Source organism: Monopterus albus, unplaced genomic scaffold (assembly GCF_001952655.1).
Source record: "Monopterus albus unplaced genomic scaffold, M_albus_1.0 scaffold50.1, whole genome shotgun sequence".
NCBI classification, from domain to species: Eukaryota; Metazoa; Chordata; class Actinopteri; order Synbranchiformes; family Synbranchidae; genus Monopterus; species Monopterus albus.
In genome coordinates, this window is record NW_018127930.1 from 2,112,086 (window position 1) to 2,126,964 (window position 14,879).

General features: G+C 38.9%; 2 protein-coding genes across 8 annotated transcripts in view; one reads left to right on the forward strand and one right to left on the reverse strand.

Annotated features, from left to right (window-relative positions):
- Nucleotides 1-1,237: 1,237 nt before the first annotated feature.
- Nucleotides 1,238-5,616, reverse strand: pomk (protein O-mannose kinase). Of its 6 annotated transcripts, none has more exons than XM_020601059.1 (3): nt 5,537-5,616; nt 3,265-3,546; nt 1,238-2,490 (listed from the first exon to the last, which is right to left on the reverse strand). In XM_020601059.1, the coding sequence occupies exons 2-3, from the start codon at nt 3,544-3,546 to the stop codon at nt 1,720-1,722; spliced, it is 1,053 nt and encodes a 350-aa protein (XP_020456715.1). In that variant the 5' UTR covers nt 5,537-5,616; the 3' UTR covers nt 1,238-1,719. The 6 variants fall into 6 exon arrangements, with proteins under 6 accessions (XP_020456715.1, XP_020456710.1, XP_020456714.1 ...); XM_020601054.1 differs by lacking the exon at nt 5,537-5,616 and adding an exon at nt 4,834-5,061; XM_020601058.1 differs by lacking the exon at nt 5,537-5,616 and adding an exon at nt 4,803-4,840.
- Nucleotides 4,783-14,879, forward strand: part of pam (peptidylglycine alpha-amidating monooxygenase) — a 34,102-nt gene continuing 24,005 nt past the window's right edge. For both annotated transcript variants that reach the window (XM_020601052.1, XM_020601053.1), the window contains exons 1-8: nt 4,783-4,867; nt 7,167-7,310; nt 7,396-7,529; nt 10,937-11,060; nt 12,117-12,174; nt 12,426-12,513; nt 14,210-14,301; nt 14,713-14,796. In XM_020601052.1, coding sequence (XP_020456708.1) covers nt 7,435-7,529; nt 10,937-11,060; nt 12,117-12,174; nt 12,426-12,513; nt 14,210-14,301; nt 14,713-14,796 — 541 coding nt within the window. In that variant the 5' untranslated portion in view covers nt 4,783-4,867; nt 7,167-7,310; nt 7,396-7,434. The remainder of the gene's footprint in view (nt 4,868-7,166; nt 7,311-7,395; nt 7,530-10,936; nt 11,061-12,116; nt 12,175-12,425; nt 12,514-14,209; nt 14,302-14,712; nt 14,797-14,879) is intronic.

The window sequence follows — 14,879 nt, forward strand, 5'->3', positions numbered from 1 at the left end:
TGTATAGACAGGTGTGTGGCTTTCCTAATCACGTCCAATCAGTATAATCAAACACCGCTGGACTCAAATGAAGGTGTAGAACCATCTCAGGGATGATCAGATGAAATGGACAGAGCCTAAGTTAAATATATGAGTGTCACAGCGAAGGGTCTGAATACTTATGACCATGTGATATTTCAGTTTTTCTTTTTTAATAAATCTGCAAAAATGTCAAAAATTCTGTGTTTTTCTGTCAATATGGGGTGCTGTGTGTACATTAATGAGGAAAAAAATGAACTTAAATGATTTTAGCATATGGCTGCAATATAACAAAGAGTGAAAAATTTAAGGGGGTCTGAATACTTTCCATACCCACTGTAGAAATGTTTTTGTAATCACTAATTTCCATAACCTAACCCATTACACAGCATTCCATGACCACAAGAATTCCATTAATTTCTTTTATCAGTATACCTGGATACCTCTGACAGAGGCAACTGTTTACTCTTATAAAGCCCACCCTAAGTTCAAACTGCCAGACACACTTAAACGGCTCAATGGTATTACTGTAAGTGTGCTGACTTTCTGATATTGTATTCACCCAGTCACCACTTCTGTTAAGTTTGGAATAATATATCATGTTTACTTCATTACTCCATGCTGTTTTAGTCTTAAATATGTTTGTCTCTGAACTGAATGTTATATGGCTCACTTTTATAAAAACCTTTTAAAGCCATTATATGAATTGAGTGTTCCTGTCAAAACTCTTTTTACTGTAACATTTTTAACTCTTTGGCCTCTTGAGAAACTACAGTACTGTGCATGTTGCATACATACTCCACTCCAAATGGACAGTACTAGTGCACACAAAGTAGTTGTTCACTTCCTGTGCTCCAGTGTTTCTTGAGCACAAAATATCTTTTTTTTTTTTTTTTCCTGTTTCTGTGCTGAAGTGATCCTTACTCCTTTTATGGAGTGTAGTAGTATACAACTTGGTGCTTCTGATTTGGTGGCATTTAAATAAGCACAATTAGCTCTCGCCTGATTGTTGGCCATGTTATATCAGAGGACTTTGCAGTTAAGTTTATCTCAGTTTTCCCTGGGTGTCTTTTAAGCTGTTTTATTTAAGGTTCCTTTCACAAAGAATAGCACCCTATTGTGGTCACAGCTTTTGTGTCTGTATGGCCTGTAACACTGGCTTCAGTGTAGGCTTACATATAGGCATGTCAGAATTGAGACAGACTTCAAAAGGTATTCTTTGATATCTTTAATAAACACCCATTTTGCTTCAGACAAATTCCTGCCAACAGCACAGCTTTCTTTAACTCCCACTATAACATCTACTCCCCCTTCATGAGTAACACTCCATGCCATTTTATTAAATGTATTTGCATCTTTTTAAAATAGATTACATACAGTCCCAGCCAGTCATGTTCTGGATTTGATAACCTGTGCTCATCTAGCCTGACTTAAAGTACAGTCAGAGAAGGGCCACCATTCTTCCTGCATGGAGGAACAGTCTCTGTTTCTTCTGAGCTCAGTGACCATGGTATGAAAACTGTTATGCATTCCAATGTGTTCTGATATAGAAAAGAATAGACTCAACAGATGAAATGCCAAGAAATAGGTAAATGTGACCAAGTAACACAAAAGTGTAAAAAAAAAAGTCCAAATTAACAGATACTGTAGTTCCAAACTTTTAACTTGAGCTTGAAATTTTATTGTATGTAAGTCAGTATTCTACAGCATGTCTCTAACACCGGCATTCTCTCGCATCATGCTGCTGTAGACTGAAGTGTACACCTTCAAAACATCCAGGGCTGAAGGGCGGAGTTTGGGGTCTTCCTTCTTGCACTCCTCGTGGATCTGAAAAAGATGGAAGTGGACTAAATCTCCTCCAGGTACCCTTCCCATCAGAAACCTTGTCACATCAGGGATTTTCCAAATATCTGTCTTCTCATCATACGCAGGCATGAGATCATCTGAAAATGGCTTCCCTTTGTTTCTGAATGGCCACAGCTGCTCTGGGGCCACAAAGTCCCCAGTGAGCTCTCGGTGGCCACATTTGACCAATAAGCCTCTGGATGGGTCCATCTCAGGCAGCGCATCCAGATCATTGACTACCAGGTGAAAGTCACTTGTCAGCAGAAACTGGGAGAGAGTTTTCTCCAGGCTGTTGGAATCACACATAACCCGTCGCCCAGCTGGGCTATTATGAAGGTAATGGAGGATAGCGACATAGTCCGTAGCCAGCCTCAGCCGTATCTGCCATGTGTTATGTTGCCGGTGTTGCTCTTGTGCAAGAACACCATCCAAGTTGAGCAGTGAGCCAAGCGGGTGGAACTCGGTAACCAGGATGTGATCCTCAAGGCAAAACCCCACTAGCTGCACCACCTGTGGGCCCTGCAAGGCCTGTAACATGGACAATCCATGGAGAAAATCCTCCAAGTAATCCAAAGAGAAAAGTTTGGACAGAGCCACCTTCTGGCTTCTCCACTCAGCCAGATAGACCTGGGGAAGAAAAAATGGATGCTGAGGTTAGTGGCTCTAGAGTTAAAGCTGCACACAGCATACTGACCACATCTGTGTTTTCTTACCCTAAATTAAACAAACCTGCTGCAAAAAGAAGCTTATTTATGACATAGCAGGTGAGCGCTCCCCAAATGCTATACAGGGTGACCTATTCTGCTCTGTTTCACAAATGCCATGGAGCTTTAAGTCATGCTGTCAAAAACCTCTCAATAAAACATAATTTCAGATGTGTCAGCACTTGCATTAGGGGACCTGAGAAAATATAATCTAGCTGTTCATGTCTTGACATCACAGAGCTGTACTGAATCAGAAATTAAAAAAGCAATCCCTTGATGTTAAAAATCCTGTTGAGGTAAAGCGATCCATCGCTTTTATGGGAGGTAGTCGATGTAAAGGGAACATGAGATTAGAGGTGATGTTGAGGTGGCATTCTGCTTCAAACAAGGAGCATGACCAATTCAGTCTGGGCCCCTGAGCTACTTAATAAGCACCATCAACTACCAGCCAGCCAACAGGATGGGGGGACTTTTATAAGGTTAGCCTAATTATATGAGCCTAGAGTAATAGTGAGGTGAGCTACTAGTTAACTTAACACAGGCTACTTTTTTTCATTCAGCCAGAGCTGCTTTAAACCCTCACAGTTGAGTTCTGCCTCTTTCATTTCACCAACATAAAGGTATAGTTGGTAAATTCTGCAATACAAATACATTTATCTTTTTTCATCCACACACTATAGTGTAAAAGTCCAGCTACCTTTTTAACAGCCCCCTGGCCGATCAGCTTCAGTTTGCGCACTTCAGTTTTTATCTGTGAACACTGAAGCCATGGGGAGCAGTTTTTCATGGTCACCATTTTAAAGTGTTGGGGCCCACAGCCTATGTGAGAGGACACGAGCTGCTCATCAGTTTGATACAAGGAGTCCAAATATAGGTAGATCAAGACATTGCTGAGGAGCAAAGCAGCAAGACACACCACCACCGCTGGAACACTCTGGGAGACTGTACTCCTACTGCTCTGAGCCATGGTGACCTGCATCTGAAATGGAAAGCAAAGGGGTGAGAGGATGATACAAATATATTACCTACAGCTAATATACCCTGAGATGATTTTTTTGTTTTGATTTAGTAATGTACAAATAAAACTAAAATTGAATTGAAATTTAAGAGCAGCTTTAAAAAGTAACTTTTGCTGCCTCTTCTGGTTAGAAGCTGTTTCACCTTTGACCTCACCAAGTTTCGTTAATGAGTGAGGACAGAAATATATGGTGTTGCAGATGTCTAAAGGTCCTGGGCTATGCCTGTACCTCACAGTCATGGTTATGTATTATATGTAAGTATGCGTGTGCACGCTGTGTATAGATAGATAAACATATAGAGATTACTCTTCAAGTACTCCTAAGTGGCTTAAATTTAATTTCTTATATAAACTTAAAAACCATTCAGCTATCAATATGTTCAACTCTTAAAGGACATTTCTGCAACCATTTCATAATAAAAGCAGGCTGGATTTTAAAAGTAACAAATTATTTAAGGACGTTTATTTAAACACTTTGGAATTAGGAATATGTGTATTAGGTATTATTTAGTTTTCATTTTTTCTAGACGCTCATCGAGGCGATAATATGATTGCTCACCCGAGCCCTCCTCCGGCGGAAGGGGGCGCTATGACAAAACACCGGACTTCGACAGGCATAAGATCAATAATTCAAACAAACGCACAACATACTGTAGCTTTCGCGGATGACTGAATGGTATAAAAGGGATTTTAACGTTTTAACGGTGCATTAAGTACGAGCAAAATAACGCTACATGCAAGACAACTAAGTAGAAGCTAGTCCAGCGAATGCAAAGCAGCAATGCAGGAAAATGATACGTAACGTCGTCAACATTAGTGACTTTTATCAACATACCTGCCTGAACACGAGTTGTCATGGTATCATGCTTTATCACTTTTTGACGAGAACAACACAGAATAGCACACTACACTCATTTAGCTTGAATTTCACCCGCAAACGGATAGATAAAAAAAAAGCCTTCCTGTCAGATTTACAGTATAAATGTCATATACACAAAACTCAGTTATTAACGAAAGAAAGCACCGTAATATTATTTCCATTCCCCCTTTGCAGGAATATATTGCTTAAATATAATATAGCCCATTTGTCACAGACCTGCCAGACCATGTATATTTAAAAGAGAGCAACGTCATTCACACAAATATTTACGTGTGTGCGCGTTTGCGTAATACTTTTACTCTGAAAAAGAGGAAGTGTGGTTGTTAGTGGTTCGTACCAACAACACAGGTTATCGCCTCACTCAGTACCTGCGAGGGAAGGACGCCCAGCGGCAGCGAGCAGGTAACACTTTGCTTACAAATCATAGCTCTTTATAATTCCCTATCTAGCTAAGTCGCAATCTGATGCGAGCTACAATTTAAATATGTTTAATTAAACTGATCACGACTCAGATTTGCTGCCTTGTTTAACCTGTCAAAACAACAGCGACACACAAGATAGCCAACGTTAGCTCATGTACAATACCGACATGACAGTCAAGGTGTTAAGTTTCAGGGAAAACCCATGCTTGCAGTTATCTTACAGCTTGCCTGATTAGACTTTAGGGATCTTGTATGTTTTTATAGATCGTAGCTAATAGCATTAGCGTTAGTTAAAGATGGCTTAGTAGTGGCTTCCTGTTCAGTCAAGGCGTGACAGCTGTTTATTCGCAGTGATGTTTTTTCCTTATGAAAAACAAAAATCAGAATTATTATTTTTTTTACATATTGAAATTTATACTGTAAAATACATTTTGTATTTAGCTCTACTCTTATGTCCAGAGTAGCATATGCAGATGCTCTTTTTCTAACTTAGCCCATCGTTGCTATTATTTGTATTGGCCAGCTGTTAAAAGAAACCCAACAGCTGTGCGCACCACAATGCGGCGATGTTAAGATGGTTATAAATTAGGTTTTGGGTGGCAGGATAAACATGTAAATATTTAGCCTTAAAGCCTGGTGTACTACGTGCCGTGGTCCATGAGTGGGATGAGCTCTGTTTCCATAGCTTCGTCTGTGTCCTCGGTGGGTTGTGATGTCAGCACAGCACCGCCCCTCCCCAAGCCCTCCTCTCCTCTCCCTGTCATCCCCACCTTAACTTTGAAGGCGATGAGTCACCAAGTTGGCTCAACGTCTTCTTTTAACTAATCTTTGCATCACTGCGATGAAGTGTCTAGATTTATTAGCTGTTTAATTTGTTGGATTGTTGAATTTTTTTTTTGTTGGATACACAGTTTATCATTATGCCATAAAGGTACAATAGAGTATTACAATACAATGTATATCAGCATTACAGTATAAGAGTTCATAAGCTGCAATAGAGGATTTTACTATGTTTACCAAAAGCAGACATGAGACCATCAATACTAGTCATTTTCATTTCTGTTTGTTTATTTTGATCTTTCTATTTTGAAGTCTGACCATTTAGGTGCATTTAAGAAATTGGAGTATGAGAAAGCGAGAAGGTCAGAGGAAGCTATTATTATTATTATTATTATGATTATGATAACAACATGTGGTTATTGAGGTGTGCTTGTCCATGCACTAATACATCCTTTATGCTATTACTGTATGTGATTTGTAAAGTTAAAAGGTGGAATTTTTGGGGAGTAAAAGGAAATGGTTCCATTCATTTAAGTAAGGATTCTGTGGTTTTCTGTTTTTATTTTATTTTTTATTTTTTTACACATGTAGCTTAATATGTATGTATAACCAGATCAGCTACCTCCAGTTAAAAGAGAATGGTTTTAAAAGCAAGCAAGTGTTTAGGTTCCTGAAGTTTAAAGTCAGAGTGAAGCTTGTTCCTTAAGGTGGAGCATCATACATAAAAGCTTTGTACCATTGCTTAGTTTGCACCTGAACCAGAAAGCTGATATATGTTCATAGAGTGCAAACAAAAAATAGTTCCCAACATGTTGGATGTAACAAAATTGCATACATGCAGAGGTAGAACACCAGGACAAGCTTTACAGATCGGTGAGTAGCAGCGGGTGAGTCTGTATGAGGCCAGTTGGTGCCATTTGACCTGATCACACAAACACGATGATTGGTACAGGCAGCTAGTAGTCAGACAGTTAGTAATAAACCTCAAAGCACCATGGTAACAAGAGTCTGAAGTGCAAAGCCTTTGAGAGGAGGCATGTTTGTGTATGGCATCTCCAGAATCCAGAGCCGCTTCAGTTTAGCTTGTTTTTATTGTCACTTTGGTTCTTTTTGTAGCTTTTTGAAGGACTGTGTGCTTTCAGTGTTACTGATTTGCAACTTTTACTGCAGTAGTCTAGTATTGCAGATATATTAAAAATTAAACCCATCCCCTGCAAAAAATTCAAGTTCCAATTTAAGTGAAAACATTGTCGATAGGAGCTTTCTTTAGCTTGAAACAAGCAAGCTCCCACTTAAGGAATTTTGTCTTGATAAGACTTATTAAAATACGCTAGAATAACCAGCTACCATGAATCTTAAAACAGGTTTAAGTAAATTAAGATTTGTGCTGTTCTTGTTGCTAGACACTGAACCCTATTAACAACATGTAAATAAATAAATCAAATGTACCATCGGATCTGGCTGAGTTACTGAGTTCCATGCCCTGGGTTTTCCTTCAGGTGGTTGCTCAAGACAGACTTTTGAACCACTTTATCTTCTGGGAGTCCAGCATTGTAGTCCAACATGCTGAAGGAGTGAGGTCCAGCAGGGATCATACCTCCCCTCATATTCCTACTTTTCAACCAAGCTGAATAAGGAAACAGGTGAAACAGATGCCATCTTGTACAGTTTATCTGCCTCATTTTTCTCTACACAGTGGTGCTGACAGCCTTTGTTTGACATTTGCAGCCTAGACAGCAGGAGTGAAACGCTGTGAGAACCACATACATGATGGGAGTCCATGTGCTTGGTTTCGTGATGCTAACATTCATCTGGCAGAGCTACAGCCTGCAAATACGGAACCCTATGTATGGGTCCAAAAGGTAAATAAAAAAAAAAGCTCTTTTTGTTTTGGATAGAATTGATTGGATCTTTAAAAGTAGGTTTTTGATCATTTTTAGCTGTTAATTTGTTTAGAAATATAGTTTTTCTTACTTCTGGCATCTTAGTTTTAAGACTGCAATTTGCCCATTAGCTTAAAGGCACCTAGTGGATTTTTTTTCACTCTGAGCTTCTTATTAAAACCCACTGTTTTGTTTGCCTGAAGCCAGTAAACATGCATTTTCTTCCTCAGAGAACATTACTAAACATTTTTTTGAATTCTTATTTATTTATTTATTTATTTTGCTGTTCCTGATTATATTAGCATGCAGTCTGTGATGAAAATTCTCTTATGATGAGATATGAAATGGGGACCATCAGTGTTCAGTTGTAAGCCTGAAGTCTTTATTCTTGGCCAAGAGAGTCAAACACAGTTCGGGTCTGATTCTGAGTGCACTAAAGCAGTAAGTACAAGACTTTGTCTTTTATATGATTATACCCAGTTTCCAGCATCAGCACAGCACGCTCCTGGAACAGAGAGTCCCAGTTCCTGTCCCTGCTTGGAGGCAAATCCTCCCAGTCCTTCAGCTAGTTTTGATAAGATTCTACATATTTACGCATTTCCTCATGAGCACAATTGCACAGTTTGTACTGAACAAGAACACAATGCCACGAACATATTTAATCATTACTACATAATAAATTTTCCATTACAAGTCTTTGCTAACTTTGCTGGTGCGTTGCTACGTCTTTTTTTTTAGGCATTACCACCACTTCGTGTTAATCAGTGAGTTAGCACAAACTTATTTGTAGAAATGTGTATTAGTCAAATTTTTAGTTAGCTAAACTTTATTCATTCATTCATTCATTTTCTACCACTTAGTCCCTGAACGGGGTCACGGGGGGGAGGCTGGAGCCAATCCTAGCCGGCAGTCGGGTGAAGGCGGGGTACACCTTGGACAGGTCGCCAATCCATCGCAGGGCTAACACATAGACGAACTACCACACACACCCACATGGGCAATTTAGAGACACCAATCAACCTAAGCTGCATGTCTTTGGACTGTGGGAGGAAGCCGGAGTACCCGGAGAGAACCCACGCAAGCACGGGGAGAACATGCAAACTCCACACAGAAAGGTCCCGGTTGGGGCCCGAACCCAGAACCTTCTCGCTGTGAGACAATGGTGCTAACCACTGCGCCACCATGCTACATCAAAATATCAATGGTTGCATAAACTTTATATAATAAGAAAATCCCATTGAAATCTTTTGCAAGGGGGCCTGAGAATAAATGACATATATACATGTTATAACAATAAACATCACTCACCCAAACTACCTTTACACACACAAACACACTAATTAAAACAGTCACGGTTCTTATTAGCAATATAAGCTAATAAATACTTAAAATCTGTCAGAGGAACAAGTGCTTCTAACTTCAGTTTATGTTGAGCTCATTCAAGCAAGTGAGGTGCACTGGAAACCAGTGTTCTTCATTTCAGAGGTGGCATGAGTAACTTTTAGAGCCAGTCTATTCTGTGACCTGGCATCATCACTGTGAGCTCTGAACTGAACTAAGGCTGATAAGATAAATATCTTGACAGCTTACACAGCAAAACTTTATATACACAGTGGTGTATGCGATAACTACAACATACAGGATATCTCTTTATAATCCAGTGTAGACAGTATGGTGGATTGTATAATGGTTTTCTGGTTTCAGAGGTGAAACAGGTTCTGTTTCAGTATTAGGACCGGATATTGATACTGATATCTTGATTCACTTCCATTAATTGAGATTCACTTTGTTTCCTGATGATTCAATTATCTCAGATATTGCAAAAAGTGCTTCTCAGAATCGTTGGAACTTTAAAACATTTCTGCATTCAACAAGTGAACAATGCACTTGTTTCGTAGCGTATAAAATAAATGAACATTTTAGGCTAAAATCGTAAACACGTTACTTGGTTATAATATTGTGCATCAAGGATTTATTTTCCTTTGCAAAGCTACCTTAACACATCTTTATTTTTTAGGAATAATGAAAACTCTATACCATTAACAAGGGTGTCATCATTATGCATAATTTAGCTGATATCCCATACAGCTCCATACAGTAGCAGATGCTTGTACTAAGTTGTCTGCCTCGGTTCCATACCGGAGACAAATTCCTTGTGTGTGTAACATACTTGGCCAATAAAAGTTATCATTTAGGTGAATGGGAATATCAATGGTTGCATAATGCAATGGCTGGGAAATGCACAGACTTTTGTTTTGAGCAAGCTTTTGATTCAAAAAGAACGTCCACAGTCATTGCAGACAAACAGCATGTGTTCTGGAAAATGCATGGTTTATGGTAGGGCTGATAGCATACAAGATGGCCATACCATAAAAATGTGCATTGCATCTCTGAGTTGGAAAATAAACATTTATTTACAGAGAAAAAAGCAGTGGGCCTAACTTTGAGCCTTGAAGAACAATTTTATAAAACATCACATACTGTACAAACAGTTAGCATTTGTGTTAGCTTGTTCCTAGCCTGCTATGTCATTAGCTTAACAAGCTCACTTCCACCTGTATGTGTGTTAACACATACAGGTGGAAGGGAGTCTGCAGCAAATCTGAATTGATTGCTTTTCTGCAAATGGGTGTACATTTAACAGCTGTTTTGATAAATCACTCTTACTGACCCCACCCTCAGTCAAACACTAACACCAAGAGCAGAGATGAGAGAGAATGGAGGAACTGCACCTTAAACAAACAAAAACGATATGCTGCCTGTGTAGACGGCTGGACTGATTAAACACTTGTTCTGACACACATTTAGGAAATGGATGAGAGAAAAACATGGTCAAAATGTTTTCAGCATAGACATGCCTAAGTGAGAATGTCATCAGCTACATTAATATCTGACTCAGGACCATAACAAACTTGTTTGTCTTCACATCCTCACACAATGCTAATGACAGGCTGAACACTGAACACAGCTTACGGGATAAGGCCTGAGATTTTCTTTATTTTGATTCTTGTTACAAAATCCTTAGAGTGTATTCCTCTATGCCATAAAGCTCCATTGTTCATCAAAAATTGTGAAAAAAAAGAAAAAAGCTTTGGTCCTTTCATTGGATTTGTCAACAAACAAGAAAAATGTAGAAAATCACCAGCCTTATTATGTAAGGCAGCAGCTACGTATGTGCTGTGTCAGCCACATACAGACTCGGAGCGAACAAGGGCTTAGTAGGCATATGTGTAAAACATGTTTACATCAAAATGTCAATCTTTGGACTGTGTGTATTTTTGTGTACATATTGGTTGTTGTGTTTGACTCAACTAATAATACTGCCTTTATTATTAATAACTGCGATTCATGTTGTAAAGTAAACTACATCTGTGTTCCTCCCTAAGGTCTCAGGAAAATGTCATGCTGGATCCCAGCAACTGTGTGTTCAGGACTGAGCAGCCACAAGTCTTCACAAACTCTCACAACTTCTCTGTGGATATTCGGATGCCTGGTGTTGTTCCAACTGGGGTGAGACTGTTTCTCTGAAACATACTACTGAATGAAGGATTTGCATCCTTTGCCTTTTGAGAGTATAACTTAACATTACAGCTGAAACCATGAATTGCTTTATTGGTTGGTATATGTGAATATTTCCTATTTTTCTTCTGTGATAGTAAACTGAAAACCTTTGAAGGTATTGTCTTAGACTCTGGGAAATTGTGCTGCACTATTTTTAACTTTTAACACCCAGGTGTTAAGAGATAAAGCAGTTACTGTAACTGATTACTTCTGAAAACATGTAGCAAACTAGTCTTTACTATCATTAATTGCAGCTGTATTTATCATTCTCTCTTGTGGACTTAGAAATCAGATGGAATTTATTTTTCCAGGGGAGTTGGGATTGATTCATGTATAGTTTTTTTTTTTTTTTTTTTTTTTTTTTTTTTTTTTTTTTTTACCCCCTAATACTTGCTTTTATTTCAGTGCACTTGCTGGACTTCTTATAATTTCTCATACCAATGTCCCATCTGAACATACTTTGCATTTGATTTTTATTTGTCTGAAAAGCTAGCCAAGCTGCCAAGTTATTAACACCAACAGCCAGTTGGATTTAGGAACCCATATGATGAAGGAAAAAGAAACAAGACCAAACTAAGCACTTGGGTTTTAGCTATCTAATAGCCTGATTCTGTAATAGAAACTTTGCACTGGCCCAGGAACCAATTTTTTTATTAAGCAAGGAACCTTGAGTACATTTTGACTGAGGAAACAGGGAATATTTTTAGTTCCTCGGCCATATAGTTTAGTGTCAATAGGTTTACGTAATTCTTATTGATGCTCCAGGATCTATCACTTTAAGGGTTTGCTGTGCCGAACATCACTTACTGTACCAATCAGCGTGGCACGCATCAACTGTGCACATAATTGTATTTTCGTTAAAAATTAAATAGCTTTGTATCTGTAAATTTCAGGCTTAAAGGAATGCACCATAAAGTTATGTTGCTGAACACAACTTTCATCAGCTGATGACTGTTCTGTATTATTCAGTGATGAATATCATTATTGTGTTCTTTAATGTTTCAGTCAGACACTTACCTGTGCATGGCATTTCCTGTGCCAACCAGTCGAGATGCATATATTGGTGAGTATAGCACTAGTCAAATAAGTAATAGTTGTAGCAGAGATTGCAGAAAAAGCTGAAGCACACATTGTAAAGGTAGAAGAAGAATAGTGGTAGTAGATGCAAGAGAAGTCATTGCAGCACTAGAAGCTGTGGTAAGGTACAGCAGATCACGTCGAGACAGAAATGGTCAGAGAGAATTGAATCCTGTTGAGTATATCAGGACATTTCATAAATAATAAATATTTAACCACAATGCTTTTTCTCCTCAGTGGACTTCATACCTCATGCCAGTATGGACACAGTCCATCACTTGCTGCTGTTCGGCTGCCGGATTCCCATCTCCACCAGAAGCTACTGGTAATGTCTGGCTACAGGTCACAGCTCAGTGTGTACAGTGTTTAGGTTAGAGGTGAAGAGAAGCAAAACTCAGGGTCTGTGACCCTTATATTATTATTGATAATCATAGCATTGTTTCAGTTACATCCTATAGCAGTCTTAAGACATCACATTTATTTTTATTGTATAAATGGTGCCCCAAACACCAGCAGTAAGTATTACTGCAAAGAGCATATTATATTTAAGTATTTTTACTCATCAAATAAAAAAATGCAACATCTTAGTGAAATGGAGCTTTTCTCTCTCTTTAGATAGAGCGGTAGTTCTATTGTCCTCAAGGAGTAAGTTCTTTCTGGAGTGTGCACATACATAGCATAAACCAAGCGGGACATACCATTTGGCACAACATTGTAGACAACACAGGCCTGATTAGCTTTTTTTTTTTTTTCTTTTTAGAAGATGTTACTTAATTAAGGCTTGTATGGCTGTGGGGACAGAGCTCTTACTGGACAGGCCTTTCTACACATAAGCAGTCAATACCTGTGGCCAGAAGGAATGGGGTAAAGTGCTGGTAAAGTGGCTGGTCTGGGTTATGTGTAATCTTGAGTGCTTTGCGGCTCACAGATGAGGTGACAGTCAGATAAGCTGGGAGTGGGAATCCCTCAAGGTTTACTGGCTAAGGTATGTGAAGGACTCCACCACTTCTACATTTTCTCCTTTGATGGTGAGACTGGCAGAATGGGGTGGTGTATTGGAGGGGCTAAAAACCTGTTCTTTGTTTTTTGAGTTGTTAAGATGAGGATGGGGTTATTGTCACACTGTGTGCAAAAAGCAGAGACAGAGTCACTGTTATAATTGTTATTATAAAAAAATCCATAAATATTTCCCATGATTATAAATGAACATTTGACTTTAGGTGTAATTCCTCTCCACTCTGGCAGCAGAATCTGTTGGATATTAGTCATCTTATTAGTCAACACATACACAATAGTTTCTTTGTCATTAGGCATCAGAGAACACTCACTCAGTAACACCCTTATGACAATACTACACTAATTAACAGTATATTCTTAGACTTTATTTAATTTTTTGAAAACGATTTCTCTTGTTTATAGTTTCTTATTCTATTCTAGTTATGTGACCATAGCCTGTTGTTGCAGATCATGTTTTGCTCTGGTTCTAAGTGGATTTCCCTACCTGCTCCATCCCATACTAGAGTAAATATTTTATTAATGGTTCTGGTGATGTTGTTTCCAATTAACAACTCCACCTCTTTCACATGAATGCACTTGTAGACTGATAAGAAAACCCAGACTTTCCAAAGCTGGTTGATAGGTGAGTTTGTGGTACCATTTGATCAGTAAGGCCAATGGTAGACTCAGTGAAGCCATGTAACACTGCCTTTTGTTTTTGATACTTTACAGACTTAGTTTGACAGTCAAACTGCTGTATGACAAGCAGTCTACAGCTAGTTACCCTCGACTTTGACTGAGAAGTCACACAGACTGTATGATGTGTAATATATTCTGTATTCCCTGAATGGAAATGCCTGGTCATGTTCCTCGCAGCCAAACTCTACAGCAGACCGCTGTAGTGGGGACAGGCGTATGTGTTTCTCTGTGACTACTTCTATGATTCACTGTTGTCCCATCTGGTCATTCATCAACACAAAATGGCATTGATTGTGTTATTTCAACAGATTATTATCTGTCTCCAGGGACTGCGGCAGTGCACAAGGCACTTGTGAGGATGAACCTTCCATTATGTATGCCTGGGCTCGCAACGCACCACCTACTAAATTACCCAAGGGTATGTCTCTCATAGGGTTGGTTCACACTTTCTGAAAGTCTAATATTTATCCACTGACCCCTGGCTGTGTCTAGCTCTGAAGAGAGGGTCATTCACTTTGAGATTTTTCCCCCCCCATTCTTAATATGATAGAGGAAAATGGAATTTATTTTGAGGTGACCGCATTATTGAAAAGTAGCATGTCTTTCCAGAAACAGTGTCCCTGTTACCCTGTATAATCCACAGATCATAGGGTCTGTCTCTTAGTAGAAAGTATTACAGTGCCACTGAAAGTACATGTGGCAAGGTACTGTATGTTGTTAAGTATTTTTTTATGTACAATAATGCATCTTTTCCCCCTGAGTTGTTAATATCTTTGTGTGGTTTCATGTCTTTTTCAAACCTCTGCTCTTTTCTCTATTGTCCCGTCAGATGTTGGTTTTAAAGTTGGAAGAAATTCAGGGATTTCCTACTTTGTGCTGCAGATCCATTATGGAGATGTCAATGCTTTCAGAGGTGAGTCTTAATAGAAGTTGTAGTCCTGGCATTTATCTAAGAAGTTTTACTTCTTAGTAAGTATTCAGTCAGTAGCCAGGAAC